Genomic DNA, 13,018 nt, shown 5'->3' with positions numbered 1-13,018 from the left:
TTTACAGTAACAGGCAGCATGGCCACCCAGGCCATTTTTTATTCTTTGCTCCTTTCCAACTAATAACATTTGTAGCCTTTCCCCACCACCACTGCAATCAGATATTGAGTTAAAAATTTCAAAGAATGATTAGAAACTGCAGGTTCTCATTCTAACTTCTCCCAGACTATTGTTTGTCCTCCCACTGTATATTACTTCTGTTTGCACTGGATTTCATTTGCCACTTCATTATCCAGTCACTCAGTAGCTTGAAGTCCTTTTACACTTTCTACATTATTCCAAATAACCCTTAGAATATTTCACCATCTAAACTTACTGTCTTTTGTACATCACTGCAAGATTTTGCCCCTTATCTTGTACAGTGGCTTAAATTTTTGCAAGGGCCTCTGAAGCAGGGCTCCAGCCCTTAACATTTGTTGCAACCACATTCTACCCTCTTTTGTATCTGTATAACCATTTACACACCCAAGTACCAAACAGGCTCAGAAACAAATGTGTCTGAAGTCAGACAGTCGAGAGGTAAAAAAAAGGTTTTACCTTCATCAGTTCCCCAAACCTTTCTGACCACACACTCATCCAACTTAGCACAAGGCAAGCAACACTCAAAGGGTAGGCAAGGCTTGATCAAAACAGCCTAGAAATAGTTGTGAAACTGTAACTTGGTCTCAGCCAATAATTCTTTTCTTGGAAAGAACTCATCATTACAAAGTATTTAGATACTTCAAATTACATCTATGAACTTGATTTAGCATATTAAAGAGGTCGGTAAGTCACCATGTGTAGTTCAAAGCACCTAAAGCAAATTCACTAGTGTACCTTGAAACAGTTTAACAAGTGTTTTGACAGGACTACTCTCTTCTAGAGGTTCAAAGATTTTCTTTCCAGCTTTATCTGGTTTGATTTAAGATACTAGAGAAAGCAGCTAAAAGGCAGGAATGTTGGCTCTTCTTTTCCAGTACTTGAAAAAAAGGTGTGAAAGATCTTGTACAGAATAAGTAAAAAGACAATCAGTTAATTTATTATACATAACCTAGTACAGATTTCCATTTAAAAAATCAGCTATTTTTATGAGTTTTATATGAAAAAAAGTCTTCAAAAGCATATGACATACTTTTAAGTACAGAAGTTAGTCCCATAAGTCCATTCAAATTATAACAAAATGTGCTGTGCATCATTTTCTGGCACAAAGCACTTAAATAAGTCTATACATTGAGTTACACAACAGCGTAAATTCACAATAGCTACTTCAGACACTGAAGGATCTTGACACACAGTAAAGGTCTGAGCCAATAAAGCAGACACTTCTCCATTGTCCACATTGCTCTCTTTGTGGGAGATAGCACTGCTGAAGTGATGACTAAACAGCTCGTGAAGTAGCTCCTGCTGTGGCAGTTTATGGTTTATCTAACACAGAGTGAAAATAGGGTTAGTTATCACAATAGGCTGACACTTGGAGCTAGCTTAACAGTTGCTTTCCTCATGGGATAAGAAGTTCATCTTCAGGAAAACGTTCCCTCAATGTTTTTGATGGAGATTAAGTGGGAAGAGCTACTGTTTTAATAAGTTGACTTTAGTTAGCAATCCATAAGTTACTTAAAGTAGGTGTCTCTGAAGTGCCTTCTGGAAACACTGCACAAGAAATCCAGTGCAGACTAGCGTAAAAACTACATGCCTGAAGTATTAATAACTTTTTCATCTGTCTTGCCACAGCTTGCTCTGCTATAGTAGAGTACCAAAAAGTCACACCAACCATTAAAATAAAATTTCTGTTGTAAGTTAAGTGAAAATGCAAACTGAGGTTAACTTCTTGCTTGACAATTTTAAAATCAATTTAAAGGTTCCACATTTTCCAGAAACTTGCTTTCAAGTCTTCCCTGAGGTTAGCTCCATAGCACCTTCCTACCACACCATTTCTAGTTACCAAAATTGGTAACCTTTAAGTAACAATTTCCCCACCATCTTAAAAAGTTCTCCAAGAACTTCTCATTGCAAAATATCCTATAGATGTCTTGTTTTTCAGAAAAATTTATCCAATATAAAAATCTCTCTCATTTAACTTGCACAACTAATCTACACTGCACGTCAGACAGCATGTTCAATCTACCTTGGCTTTTCATCCTTTACTCAATACTGAATACGTTGTGGCTGTACTCTTACTCAGGCACTTAAAATGCAAAGGAAGTACTTATGCATCCATACAATCCTTCAGAAGTTAGTCGGGGAGGTCAGTAAAATGTGTCTGCATGTTGAAATGTACTTCTTTTTTGAAGTGTACTTTCACCATTTCTTGAGAAGTTGATCTCGTGAAGTACTGAAAATGCTCATTGATTTTTCACCTCAGGGTCTAGATCATAACCATAGATATTTTCAAGCAAGACAGGCAGAAGACCTTCTATTCATCTACTTAATGAATTAGTTTATAATATGCTGCTGCAGCAGCAGGAGATAGCTGTCATTATTTGTCAACAGGAATGGCAAACTCCTCGGAATGCAAGCTACCTAAATCAGTCTGAGTTGTGAACCATGACAACTTAAGATGCATAGCATTGTATTTATGAAAATAAAAATTAGATTTCTGTTAGTTTTAACTAGTTTGCAACCCTTTATAACCTCTTTATTAGAGGTTAGAAAATGTCAATGTTCATTTGGTGCCTCTGACTCCTGTATCTCCACAGCAATCCTACAGAACGAAGAAGCAGAAGAGTTAGGGAAAAAGATGCGAGGAGGCTGAAGGATTAAAGAGACTGAGCACTCTCCCTCTTATTTCCAAGCATCTTTTTCCTCAGCAGCACTGCCAGGTTAAGGTCATTCATACTCCCATACTCCTTCAGTTGTAACAACTGCTGTGAAGCAGCTCCTGTTAAGAACTCCCCTGACAGAGTCATTTTTTTCAGCCGTCTCAGTTCACCAACTTGTTTCACAGAATGGTTTGTCAGCACAACAGACCAAATACAAACAAGCAACTTGGGACACAAACTCCCTCAACTGGCACTGCCAGACTGCATGACTGAACTATAGACAGTTTCATTGACAATCCATGAAATTTCAGGAAATTTCCTCCAGAAGGGCTGTGTGATTCACAAATACTGCAACAGTAACAAATAGCTACCCTATGAGTACAGATAGTTTTTTTAAGCCCATTTAAAGATAAATTTCAACAACTAAGTGCCCAAAGCGTATTAAGAGAAAACTTTAATCCACTGAGACAACTCATAAAAGTGGGACCTACACATAATTCATTTAGTCCCAGGAAATACAAATCGCACTGAAGGGATGATGAGTTTAGAGAGCCCAGCAGATTGAGAAGGGAATTCAGACTAGAAATCACACACACAGCATATCCTACTAAGACAACGCACATAGGTTTAGGATCTATCTCAAAACTGGCAAATGTGGTATCACATAGGAGAGGAAGATCTAGTGAAAGAACCTATGATAACTAGAGATAATCAGTTTAAGTTCTGAAAGCGTGACATTACTGCTGATTAATCGCAATTGTTGTGTCTGAAGTTACAAACTACACTTTTATTAAACTCTAAAGAAAACTGAACTATGAAGAAGGGTTGTAAAATACCAGCAGTCTGTTCTGCTCTCCTTAAAACAGGACAGTTAACATCTCACAGGGAATGGGGGGGTGGAGGTCTATCCAAGGGCTCAGAACACACAAAACTGAGCGCAGTTTCACATGTGGCTTATCCAATATAGCAGCTTGCTCCCCTCCCACCAGCTCTGGAATGACAAGCTGGCCTTTCCATAAGCTTTCTATTCAGTTTTCTTTCCCTTAGTATGGATTAATTTTCTGGTATTTTAAACAAATTAAAGCACCCTACAGAAAGGTCTGGTGACTAGACAAGCCAGGTAAGCAGCAAGCACTCACAGCCAGAAGGCAGCAGAAAAGCAAAATGAATCTTTTCTGAGAGCCACAATCTTAGCTGGTTTACCCAGCACCACATAACCAAGCCCAAGCCATGTTTCCAACGTAGCTGCTAACCTGTGACTGGGATCCAGTACCTCTGTTAGCAGCTGGAGAGATGCTGGATCCCAGCCACATGTTTCTTCCCATCTTCCTTGCATCTTCTCTACCATTTATGAGATCTCATGCCAAAATTATCTGTTAACTGTGTCAACCATACCTCCCTCCCCAAATAAAAAGATTCTGCTGGGCCAAGATGACAGACTTAAGAGGATACTTCCTCCGCCCCAACCCAGGCCCAAACTTGGGATCAGTCTGATTCAAAAAAAACCCAGTAGTTTCACTTTGCTTTTCATAATGGCAACTTTGTTGCAACAGTCACTGTTCCAATTATACATCAACAGGCTATTATATTAGTAAATTGCCATGAATTTCTTTCAAGCAGAGGATCCAGTACAAATCTAGATTACAGTCTATCCTTTTATGCTACTTCATGTAGCCAAATGAATATTGAGCTTCCAATGTGCCATGTCATAGAACATCTACAAGATATACTTTGAGCCCCTTATCTTTGCACTATTTTGTATTCTGGTACAATCAAAAGCCTAAGCCACATCAGTACAGAAGAAGAATAAAGGGACTCTAACCTAGGCATCCCTCAGTCTAGAAAAGCAAAGAGTAATGGTTGGGGGTAAGAAATACATTCTCAAAATTATTTTCAATTTTTACAGTTGTTTAGGATAATAGAATAATTCAGGTTAGAAAGGATCTCAGGAGTTCTCTGGTCCTGCTCAGTGTAGCATCAGCCATGAGGCCAGACCAGGTGGCTTTATCCAGTCAGCCCTTGAAAGCCTCCAGTGATGGAGGCCATGCAACCACCCTGGGGCCCCTGTTCCACTGCTGAACTGTCCTCATGGCCGGGGGGGGGGACGACGACGACCACAATTCCCTCACATACCCATCAGAATCTCTCTTATTTCTACATGTGTGTTACCTCTTGTCCTCCTGCCATGCACTACTGTGAAGAGACTAATTCCATCTCGTTAATCTTCTCATAGGAGCTGGAAGGCTGCTGTTAGGCCTCCCTGAAGCCTTTTATTCTCCAGGCTGAATAAGCCTGGTTCCCTCAGCCTCCTCTCATAGGGCAAGTGCTCCAGTCCCCAACTGTCTTGGTGGCCCTCCACCAAACTCGTCTAGTTTGATGTCTTTCTTGCACTGGGAGAACCAAAACACAGTATCCTAGATGCCATCTAGCAAGTTCTGTGTAGAAGGAAATAATCACTTCCCCTCAATCTTCTGGCTAAACTTCTTTCTATCTGCAACAGATTCATAGACCTAACTGCTAATCAGCTGAATGGGCTGCAGGGACTCACTTAGTTCTTATTACCACTTTTTTTTTTAGAAGCAGAACTTACTACTTTTGCCAGGTAATGTGATGGATACACTTTTGAAAGCATAGAGCTACTTAAAAAAAACATTAATGAAAAGATGTTCTGTGATTACTAGAGAGTTATTTAAAGAGTCCAACCAGACAGAAGAATTCAGAGCAAAAATCATAGCCAAAAATGTAAGGCTCTTTCAAAGGATTAAAAAAACCCCACCAACAACAACCCTATTGGGATAGGAATGTATTGCATGAAAATCACGTATGATCATGATGGGTGGTATTATGGTTGACTGGGTAGAGCTGAGAAGTAAACAAGTTACAATTTCTCATCTTGCTGACAAGGAGCAGCTTATATAGAGTGGTTGCCCTGAAATCACTGATAGGACAAAGTTTTTCTGCCTTAAATGATACTTAAACTTCTATCCATGATGGATTTGTTAAGCATTGCTTCCTTGAGTGGCCTGTGAATTGGCTTGCTGCACATGTTTAAACAAACGTGAACTTGACTCATGGAGGCCCATAGGACCAGACAGGCTGCTTTCAAGAGCACGAAGATAACTGTGTGATGTTCTCATGGGGCTGTTCTTTATCATAATAGGCTGTGGAGAACAGGGGTAATTCATAATGATTAGAGAATGGCAAATGTTACACCTATCTTCAGAATGGGCCAAAAGTTCAACCCAGGGAACCACAGGCTGGTTAGCCTCACTTTGGTTGCTAGGGAAGTCATGGAGTAAGTCTTCCTGGAAGATATTTCTGGACACATGGAAAGGTGGTGACTGGGAACAGTCAGCATATATTTACCAAGGATAAATCATGGCCTGACCAACCTGGCCACCTTCTGTGTTAAAAATGGCAGGATTTGGGGATGAGGGGAGAGGAGTGGGTGTCTCTTACCTCAACTTCAGCCAGGCTGAAGGAAGTGGCTGACAGGAACCTCATGAAAGTCAACAGACACAAAAGTGAAGTCCTGCATCTGAAGGAAGAATTCCAGGCTAAGATTAGCTGGGGGTCTGACAGACCGAAAGTAGAATATGAGCCAACACTGTGTCCGCTGAGCAAAGGCAAGTGGTATCCTGGGCTATACTAAGAGGAACAGAACCAGAAGATTGAGGGAAAGTGATTATTTCCTTCTACACAGAACTTGCTAGATGTTCTGTGAAAGACATCAAAACAGACGAGTTTGGTGGAGAGCCACCAAGACAGTTGGGGACTGGAGTACTTGCCCTGTGAGAGGAGGCTGAGGGAACCAGGTTCATTCAGCCTGGAGAATAAAAGGCTTCAGGGAGGCCTAACAGCAGCCTTCCAGCTCCTATGAGAAGATTAACGAGATGGAATTAGTCTCTTCACAGTAGTGCATGGCAGGAGGACAAGAAGTAACACACATGTAGAAATAAGAGAGATTCTGATGGGTATGTGGGGGAATTGTGGGTGTCGTCCCCCCCCCATGAGGACAGTTCAGCAGTGGAACAGGGGCCTCAGGGTGGTTGCGTGACCTCCATCACTGGAGGCTTTCAAGGGCTGACTGGATAAAGCCACCTGGTCTGGCCCCATGGCTGATGCTACACCAAGCAGGACCAGAGAACTCCTGAGATCCTTTCTAACCCGAGTCATCTTTTGACTCTGAATTATGACAGTCCTTAATAAGACTGATTCATACTATTAAAAAGAGGTAGCCACCAGGATAAGTGCATTCTCATGTCCATAATACTACAGTCATTTGTGATTTCAGTTTTATTTGCTCACATTCTCCCTCAAGAAATGATAAGTAACTAGAAGTGTTTTAATTCTATTTGATAGGCAAAGTGAAAGTATTAGTCTTTAAAAGATCATTACAGAATAACATATTTCCCTACATATTTAGGAGGTAGGGAAATAGGGTAGAGCAGTCCTGTACTGTAATAGCCATTTGTTTGGGACTGATCCTGTGTTTGTACACAAAGAGAAGAGGCAGAAGGTAGTATCAGGGAGAGAACAATGGTATCGGGTCGCAACACAGCTTTTCAGATCAGATCTTCCCTTAATTGTATACTCAGTCCTCCTTGAACACAGCAACTGCCTTTTGGGTTTCTACAGTATCCAAACACAGGATGCCCAGCACCATACCTAAGGGAGTGTAGTATGAGCATGCACCCAAGCAGTGAAAGAGATAACAGACAACATGCTGACTTACACTGGGAGAGGGGAGGGAGAAAAAGGATTTCAGAGGTGATCAAAACCCCATGAAGATTAATTTCCTTCTTTAAGGCGAGTCTACAAGAACAGCAACCTTCATAAGCACTCCACAGAAAGAAATTAAAAATAAATAAATCTAAAAACACAAATAAGGTGTTATTACCCTCCAAGATATTTAGTGAATGAAATATGTCCAGACTCATCAGGAATGCTCTCATCATTAGCTCTCTTCCTCTCAAAGAAAATTAAGCCCCTTGATTTCACTCCTCCATAGAGATTCTACCCTCTAGGAAGAGGCCATCAGCTTGAAATCTAGATTGTTCAAAGTGTAAATTCAACTAGTTTCAGTGCTTTCAGTAACAGGTATCACCCTGCCCAAGGACCCTCCAGCAATACCTGTGGTTTTACAACTCTTCTCCTGGTGTGTTTTACTCAAAGACACACTTCCCCTCCATTTCCTGCAAGGAAGGCCTGTAAAGAAGGTGAAACCAACTCTGCAGCAAACTCAGAGGTCAATCACACAAAAAATACTGTCAGTTCACAAACTAAGAGAAGATTCGTATTGGCTTCTAGTCACACGTGTTTCTTCCCTCCGCAAGCTTTCTCCTCCACAACTAGCATGAAGAGCACAAAATATGCTTTAAAGCAATTATAGGTGCCTCTAATACTATATTAATCCACATCTATCTCCAGGGAATACAGAAGTCCACTCTCTACTAGGAAATGAACTGCAGCTTATTTGTTACAGCTGCTCTTCTCATACACTTCACCTGATCTCCTAATGCAGGGAAGGACAAACATAACTGTATCCAAGGCCAGCCTTGATACTAACTACCAGTGCATATGTCTTTCAGCTATTTTAAAAAATATATATACCTCAACAACTAGCCACGGTAACTAGCCATATTAAGCCAACTTGTGAGAAGCAACCTACATCTGATTTAAAATTCCTCCCAGAGTAGAAAAGACAAGCTTTTGAGAAGCCACACATCTATATTTGATAAAACAAGAGTTACCTGTGGAAAACATTACTACATTATACTCTCAGTATAGACCCACATTTCACCAGCTTGTAGCTCCTTGCAAAGATCCTTCTCACCTTCACTACTTTATTACATGCCTTCTTTCATATTTTCAATCTTTTTTTCCCCTTATTCTCCTTCCACTAAAAAGCTATGAACCAATTAACCTCTATTCTAATACTATAGGAACTAAGATTTTTTTATCTTCTTTTAATCTCAAATGCTTTCAAATTGATTGTAATTTGAGTTCTCAAAAAAGGGACAAACATTAACTTGTTAACTTTTACCAACCTGATTACAGACAAAAAAAACACCAAAAAACCAAGGGAAACTGTTTTCTTATTATCCCATGCTTTTGACTGTTTAGGTATAAAGCACTGGTCACTTTCCTTTACACTAAGCCAGGAGAAAATCATGTTATTATCCATTACTATGTTTGGCATTTTAAAGTCATGAGCAGGGCCTAACTATCAGAAATTCAAGAAACAAGCATAATGCTACATTGCTTTCCTCACAGGCCCTTTCATTTAATTATGCAGGCCCTCTCCTTGAATAGCATCCAGATACTTCATGGGTGGATGATACCACCTAGTATTTCAACACAAATATCAGTGTCCAGAGCATCCAACACAGTACCATATTGTTCTCTTTGACTAACAAAAGTCTCAACCCATTCTTCCCACATAATTCAAATACCAAAGAAGAGAAAATGTGTTATTGCACATCCTTTCAGCCAGCGACAGTTACCATATTTTAGAAGACTGAAAATGTAAGCTTCTAAGCACATTCAAATCGTCTAGCTTGACAGAGACTAAGAGGTGAGGCATTGCAAACAAAAAAAGAAACCAAAAACAAAGTTACCAGCGAACACCACCACCTCTTTTGTGCTGCTCTCTTCGCACTCGAGCAAATGCAGCCTACTCGGCAATATCCTTAAACTAGAAGATAAAAATAGAGCTGGCGCAAGCCTAACCGCAACCTCACCGCTGCAGCACCTCCACGGACCCCGTTAGATGGTCTGCCTCCGTTCCCTTTGTTTTGGTCACTGAAGAGCATCACTGACCCCTTACTTGCTTGCCAGCGTCCGCCTCGGAGGGAGCTTCCTCCCCCTCCCCCAAAGGCCTCCGGGGCCCCCCGCGCCGGAGCGGGGCCCCTCGCACCCCCTCCCCGACGGGCGGCGCGGCCGCGGCGGGGGGGTGGGATGCGGCATCGGCGGCCCGAGCTGCGGGGCGCGCCCGCCCCCCCTCCCCGGGCTGTCCCCCCCCCGCGCGGGGCCCGGCCGCCCCTCCCTCCCTCCCTCCCTCCCTCCTCTACCGCCCCGCCGCCGCCGCCCGCCCCCACCCCTCACCTCATTCGGTCTCTCCAGTGGTGCCAACCGCCTCATACAGGGAAATCGGCGAGCTCAGGAGCCTCCCCCCGGCGCCCCGGTGCGGCCGGGCCCTCGGTGCGCAGCGGGACCCCCCCGAGCACGGACCCCGCGGCGCAGCGGAGGAAAGGCAGCGGGGGAGGGGTCAGACCCGCTTCACAGACAGCCCGGCTCCACCGTAGCCCCTCGCCATTTTTGTTTCCCGCGGAGGAGAAGCTGGTGCATTCTGGGAGCACAAAGGGCCTCGGCCCCGCCCCAGCGGGCCCCGCCTGCGCCGACAGGCAGCTCCTGGGCCAGGGGGCGGGGAGGAAGAGCGCCGCGGCGGAAGGACACAGGTGAAGCCGAACCTTTGCCGCTGGTGAACAAAGAGGGACTACTTTAGGCGTGCTTGCCGAAGGAGAGATTCCTGCCCGCCGCCCGGGACTCGTTGCGGCAGTGCCGAGGGGTGCGCGCCGCCCCGCCAGCCGCCGTCTATTGTTCCCTGCCGCACCTGCGGGGACGCGGCCCGGGCCCGGGCAGCGCCGCCCGCTCCGCCGTACCCACCGCCCGGGGGTCTCCCGCCCGGGCTTGGGGCCGCGGTGCAGCTCCCCCCATCGGTGGGGCTCGGCCTTGGCCTCTAGAATGATCCAGGGAGGGCAGGAGGGGAGCCCGGCTTCGTGCCCGGGTGGCCGGCGAGGCGAGGCCTGGCCCGCACCCGGCCCAGGTACGGGAGGCTGCTGCGGCCAGTTCGTTGGTACCACGGGCACGGGGCAACGGGCTGGACAGAGTGCTCCTTTGCGGTGATAGTCATGGGGATACTGCCATTTTAGGAGATGAGCTAAGCCTCAGTTTCTATTTTTAGCGGTAGCTGTATTAGCTAGGTGAAATAGGCTTTTCACTTTCTGTCATTGGGAACACCTTGGCTTTGTGGATAGTCTTAGACTGTAGTATTGGACCAGTCTCCATAGTCCCCATGATTAAATGCAGCAATTGCCCAATACAGTGGTGACACGTTACAAAGCTTGCCCTAACCCCATAAGGGCAGTTACTCAGCACTGCTCAGGCCTTTGTGCAATACTGAAATGCAAATACTGGGTCAGATCTCACCAACTGGTGTAACAGACACTCGGGGAATGGCTGAATTTGGTGGACTGGAGGGTGAATTTCCAATTCCTGGTTCTGTCCTGCTCACGCTGCCTGAGTTCTCAAAGCCTTCTTCCCTCCCAGGACAAGCCACTGAAAACAAGACACTGGATCAGTTTGCCATCCCAGGATGGGCCACAGGGAGGGAAGCCTGGGCAGAGCAGCAGAGTATAGCTTAGTCGGGCCGACTCCTAGTGATATCAGAATAAAGCAGTATTTATGATTGAAATCTCTTGTTCACAGTTGCTTTAAATACAAGTTTAGGGGATAGTTCTTCCCTGGATGTGCCAACTAGACACTGTTAAGTAATCGTGATAGTCTGCTGCTAAAAACAGACTTGCACAACACAAAGGCCCCTGACTGCTCTTCACAGATTTTCACGTACTGCGAATGGCAGTCAGGTACCACTAGTGCCAAAGGCAAAGGGTCACCAGCAGGAGAAAAAAAATAGCATTCGGTCTGAGGTACACCTGCACACAAGCTTTTATTTTTAAATCACAACAGTGGTGTGAGAACCAGTGTTTAGCTAAGTTAAAAAGCAACCTTTCTAGTCAGCAACAGAATAAGCATGATTAAACATCAATAATTGGCTCCCTCACAACTTTTTTTAGTGTCATACATGGAGGGTCTTAACCAGCCTTGTCGTGCTGTATCTTTGAAATGGCTTAAATCAAAACTTCTCAACGTAGAATCACTCCCCTATAATGTAAATTGTTTGTTTAACCACCAGTACCAGCATCAAAAATCCCACAAACCCAACACAAAAGCTCCTGACCAACAAGACGCATGCTAGCTCTACCCTCCTTGTCCTTAGAATATTGCTCCCAAAAGCAGTTTGCATAACCCTACACCGCAGAGTTGCAGAGCTGTGTGGCCCCATCCTATCCACAAAGCACCACTTGTCACAAAGCTAAGAGTTGCTGCTGGAATAGCGTTATCTGAGGGCAGCACGAAAAGAAACTAGGAATCCCTACATTATAGAAGAACAATTAGGGTTTGATAAACTGATCAGTTTGGTATTTCAGGGATTGCACTAGGTAGGCCAGAATGTACCTCCCAAAGCTTGTTACCATTAGCTTTATTACTACAAAGAGCAGACCATATCAGTATTTTCCCACAACCTAGATTCCACATATCTTTCTCCCGTAATATCCAAGAAGTACAATAGAAGCTTGTAGCCAAACACCAAATAAAACCATCTTAAACTCTATATCCTTTAAGGCCAGCTATTACTGATAGCTAGAAAAATTCCAAGCCATATATCTCCCACATACACACCTTGCCCCCCACCACCTTAATTTAGTAATGTATGCTATAACATTCTTTTTTAATCAATTTAGCAGGTCACTGAATCTCCATCCGACAGGAAACCCCTTTCTAGAGCAGTGACCGTGTGACTCCTACCCATCCAATCCATCTGCTAGACCAAGTAAATCAAATGGCTGAGGTATACATAGACACAGGTGACAAGTTCAACAACTTGTACTCTAAGAGGAGAAATTTGCACTGGAAGAGTCACTTGCATTGTTCCTTTGCCCAGCCTGACCTGATTATTTCAGGGTTGGGGATCTTACTGGGAATGTGCAAATGATCCTTTAATGATCCATTTGAAATGGTTTTCAAGTTAAAATGCTCAAATCAGCAAACTTGTATTTGCAGCAGGAGGATCCTTGTTATCACTGGCATATGTGGGGCAATGAAATCAATAGCGATAGTAAAAAACCTAGTTTAAACACTCTTTCCACAATTTCCATTGCTATACTATGAGACATGTATGATTAATCCAATTTGGAGCAAGCTAGAATCTTTGTCTGCTTTCTATTCAGTGCTAGTAGTAAAACAACCAGTGATTTCTTCTGTTAACATATGGCCAGACTGTATGTCATGATTTTAGAATGAACTTTCCTGCCTTACTTTCTTTTCTATTTTCCACTAACACCTCAAAAGTATTTGAACATACAGTTTAAGCAATGTCTCCTGTTGTGTTTTCAATTCCAGACATACTATGTATGTACTTTGAGGCACAGAGTGAC

At 43.6% G+C, this 13,018-nt stretch overlaps 1 protein-coding gene across 1 annotated transcript in view; it reads right to left on the bottom strand.

Annotated features, from left to right (window-relative positions):
- The window catches only part of MTF2 (metal response element binding transcription factor 2), a 29,755-nt gene extending 19,667 nt beyond the window's left edge, over positions 1-10,088 (bottom strand). The window contains exon 1 of the mRNA XM_072867636.1: positions 9,846-10,088. Coding sequence (XP_072723737.1) covers positions 9,846-9,850 — 5 coding nt within the window. The 5' untranslated portion in view covers positions 9,851-10,088. The remainder of the gene's footprint in view (positions 1-9,845) is intronic.
- Positions 10,089-13,018: the final 2,930 nt, after the last annotated feature.

Source organism: Ciconia boyciana, chromosome 7, assembly GCF_034638445.1.
Source record: "Ciconia boyciana chromosome 7, ASM3463844v1, whole genome shotgun sequence".
In the NCBI taxonomy this organism is placed as follows: domain Eukaryota; kingdom Metazoa; phylum Chordata; class Aves; order Ciconiiformes; family Ciconiidae; genus Ciconia; species Ciconia boyciana.
Note: the sequence above shows the minus strand (reverse complement) of the source record. Positions and strands in the feature narration are given on the sequence as shown.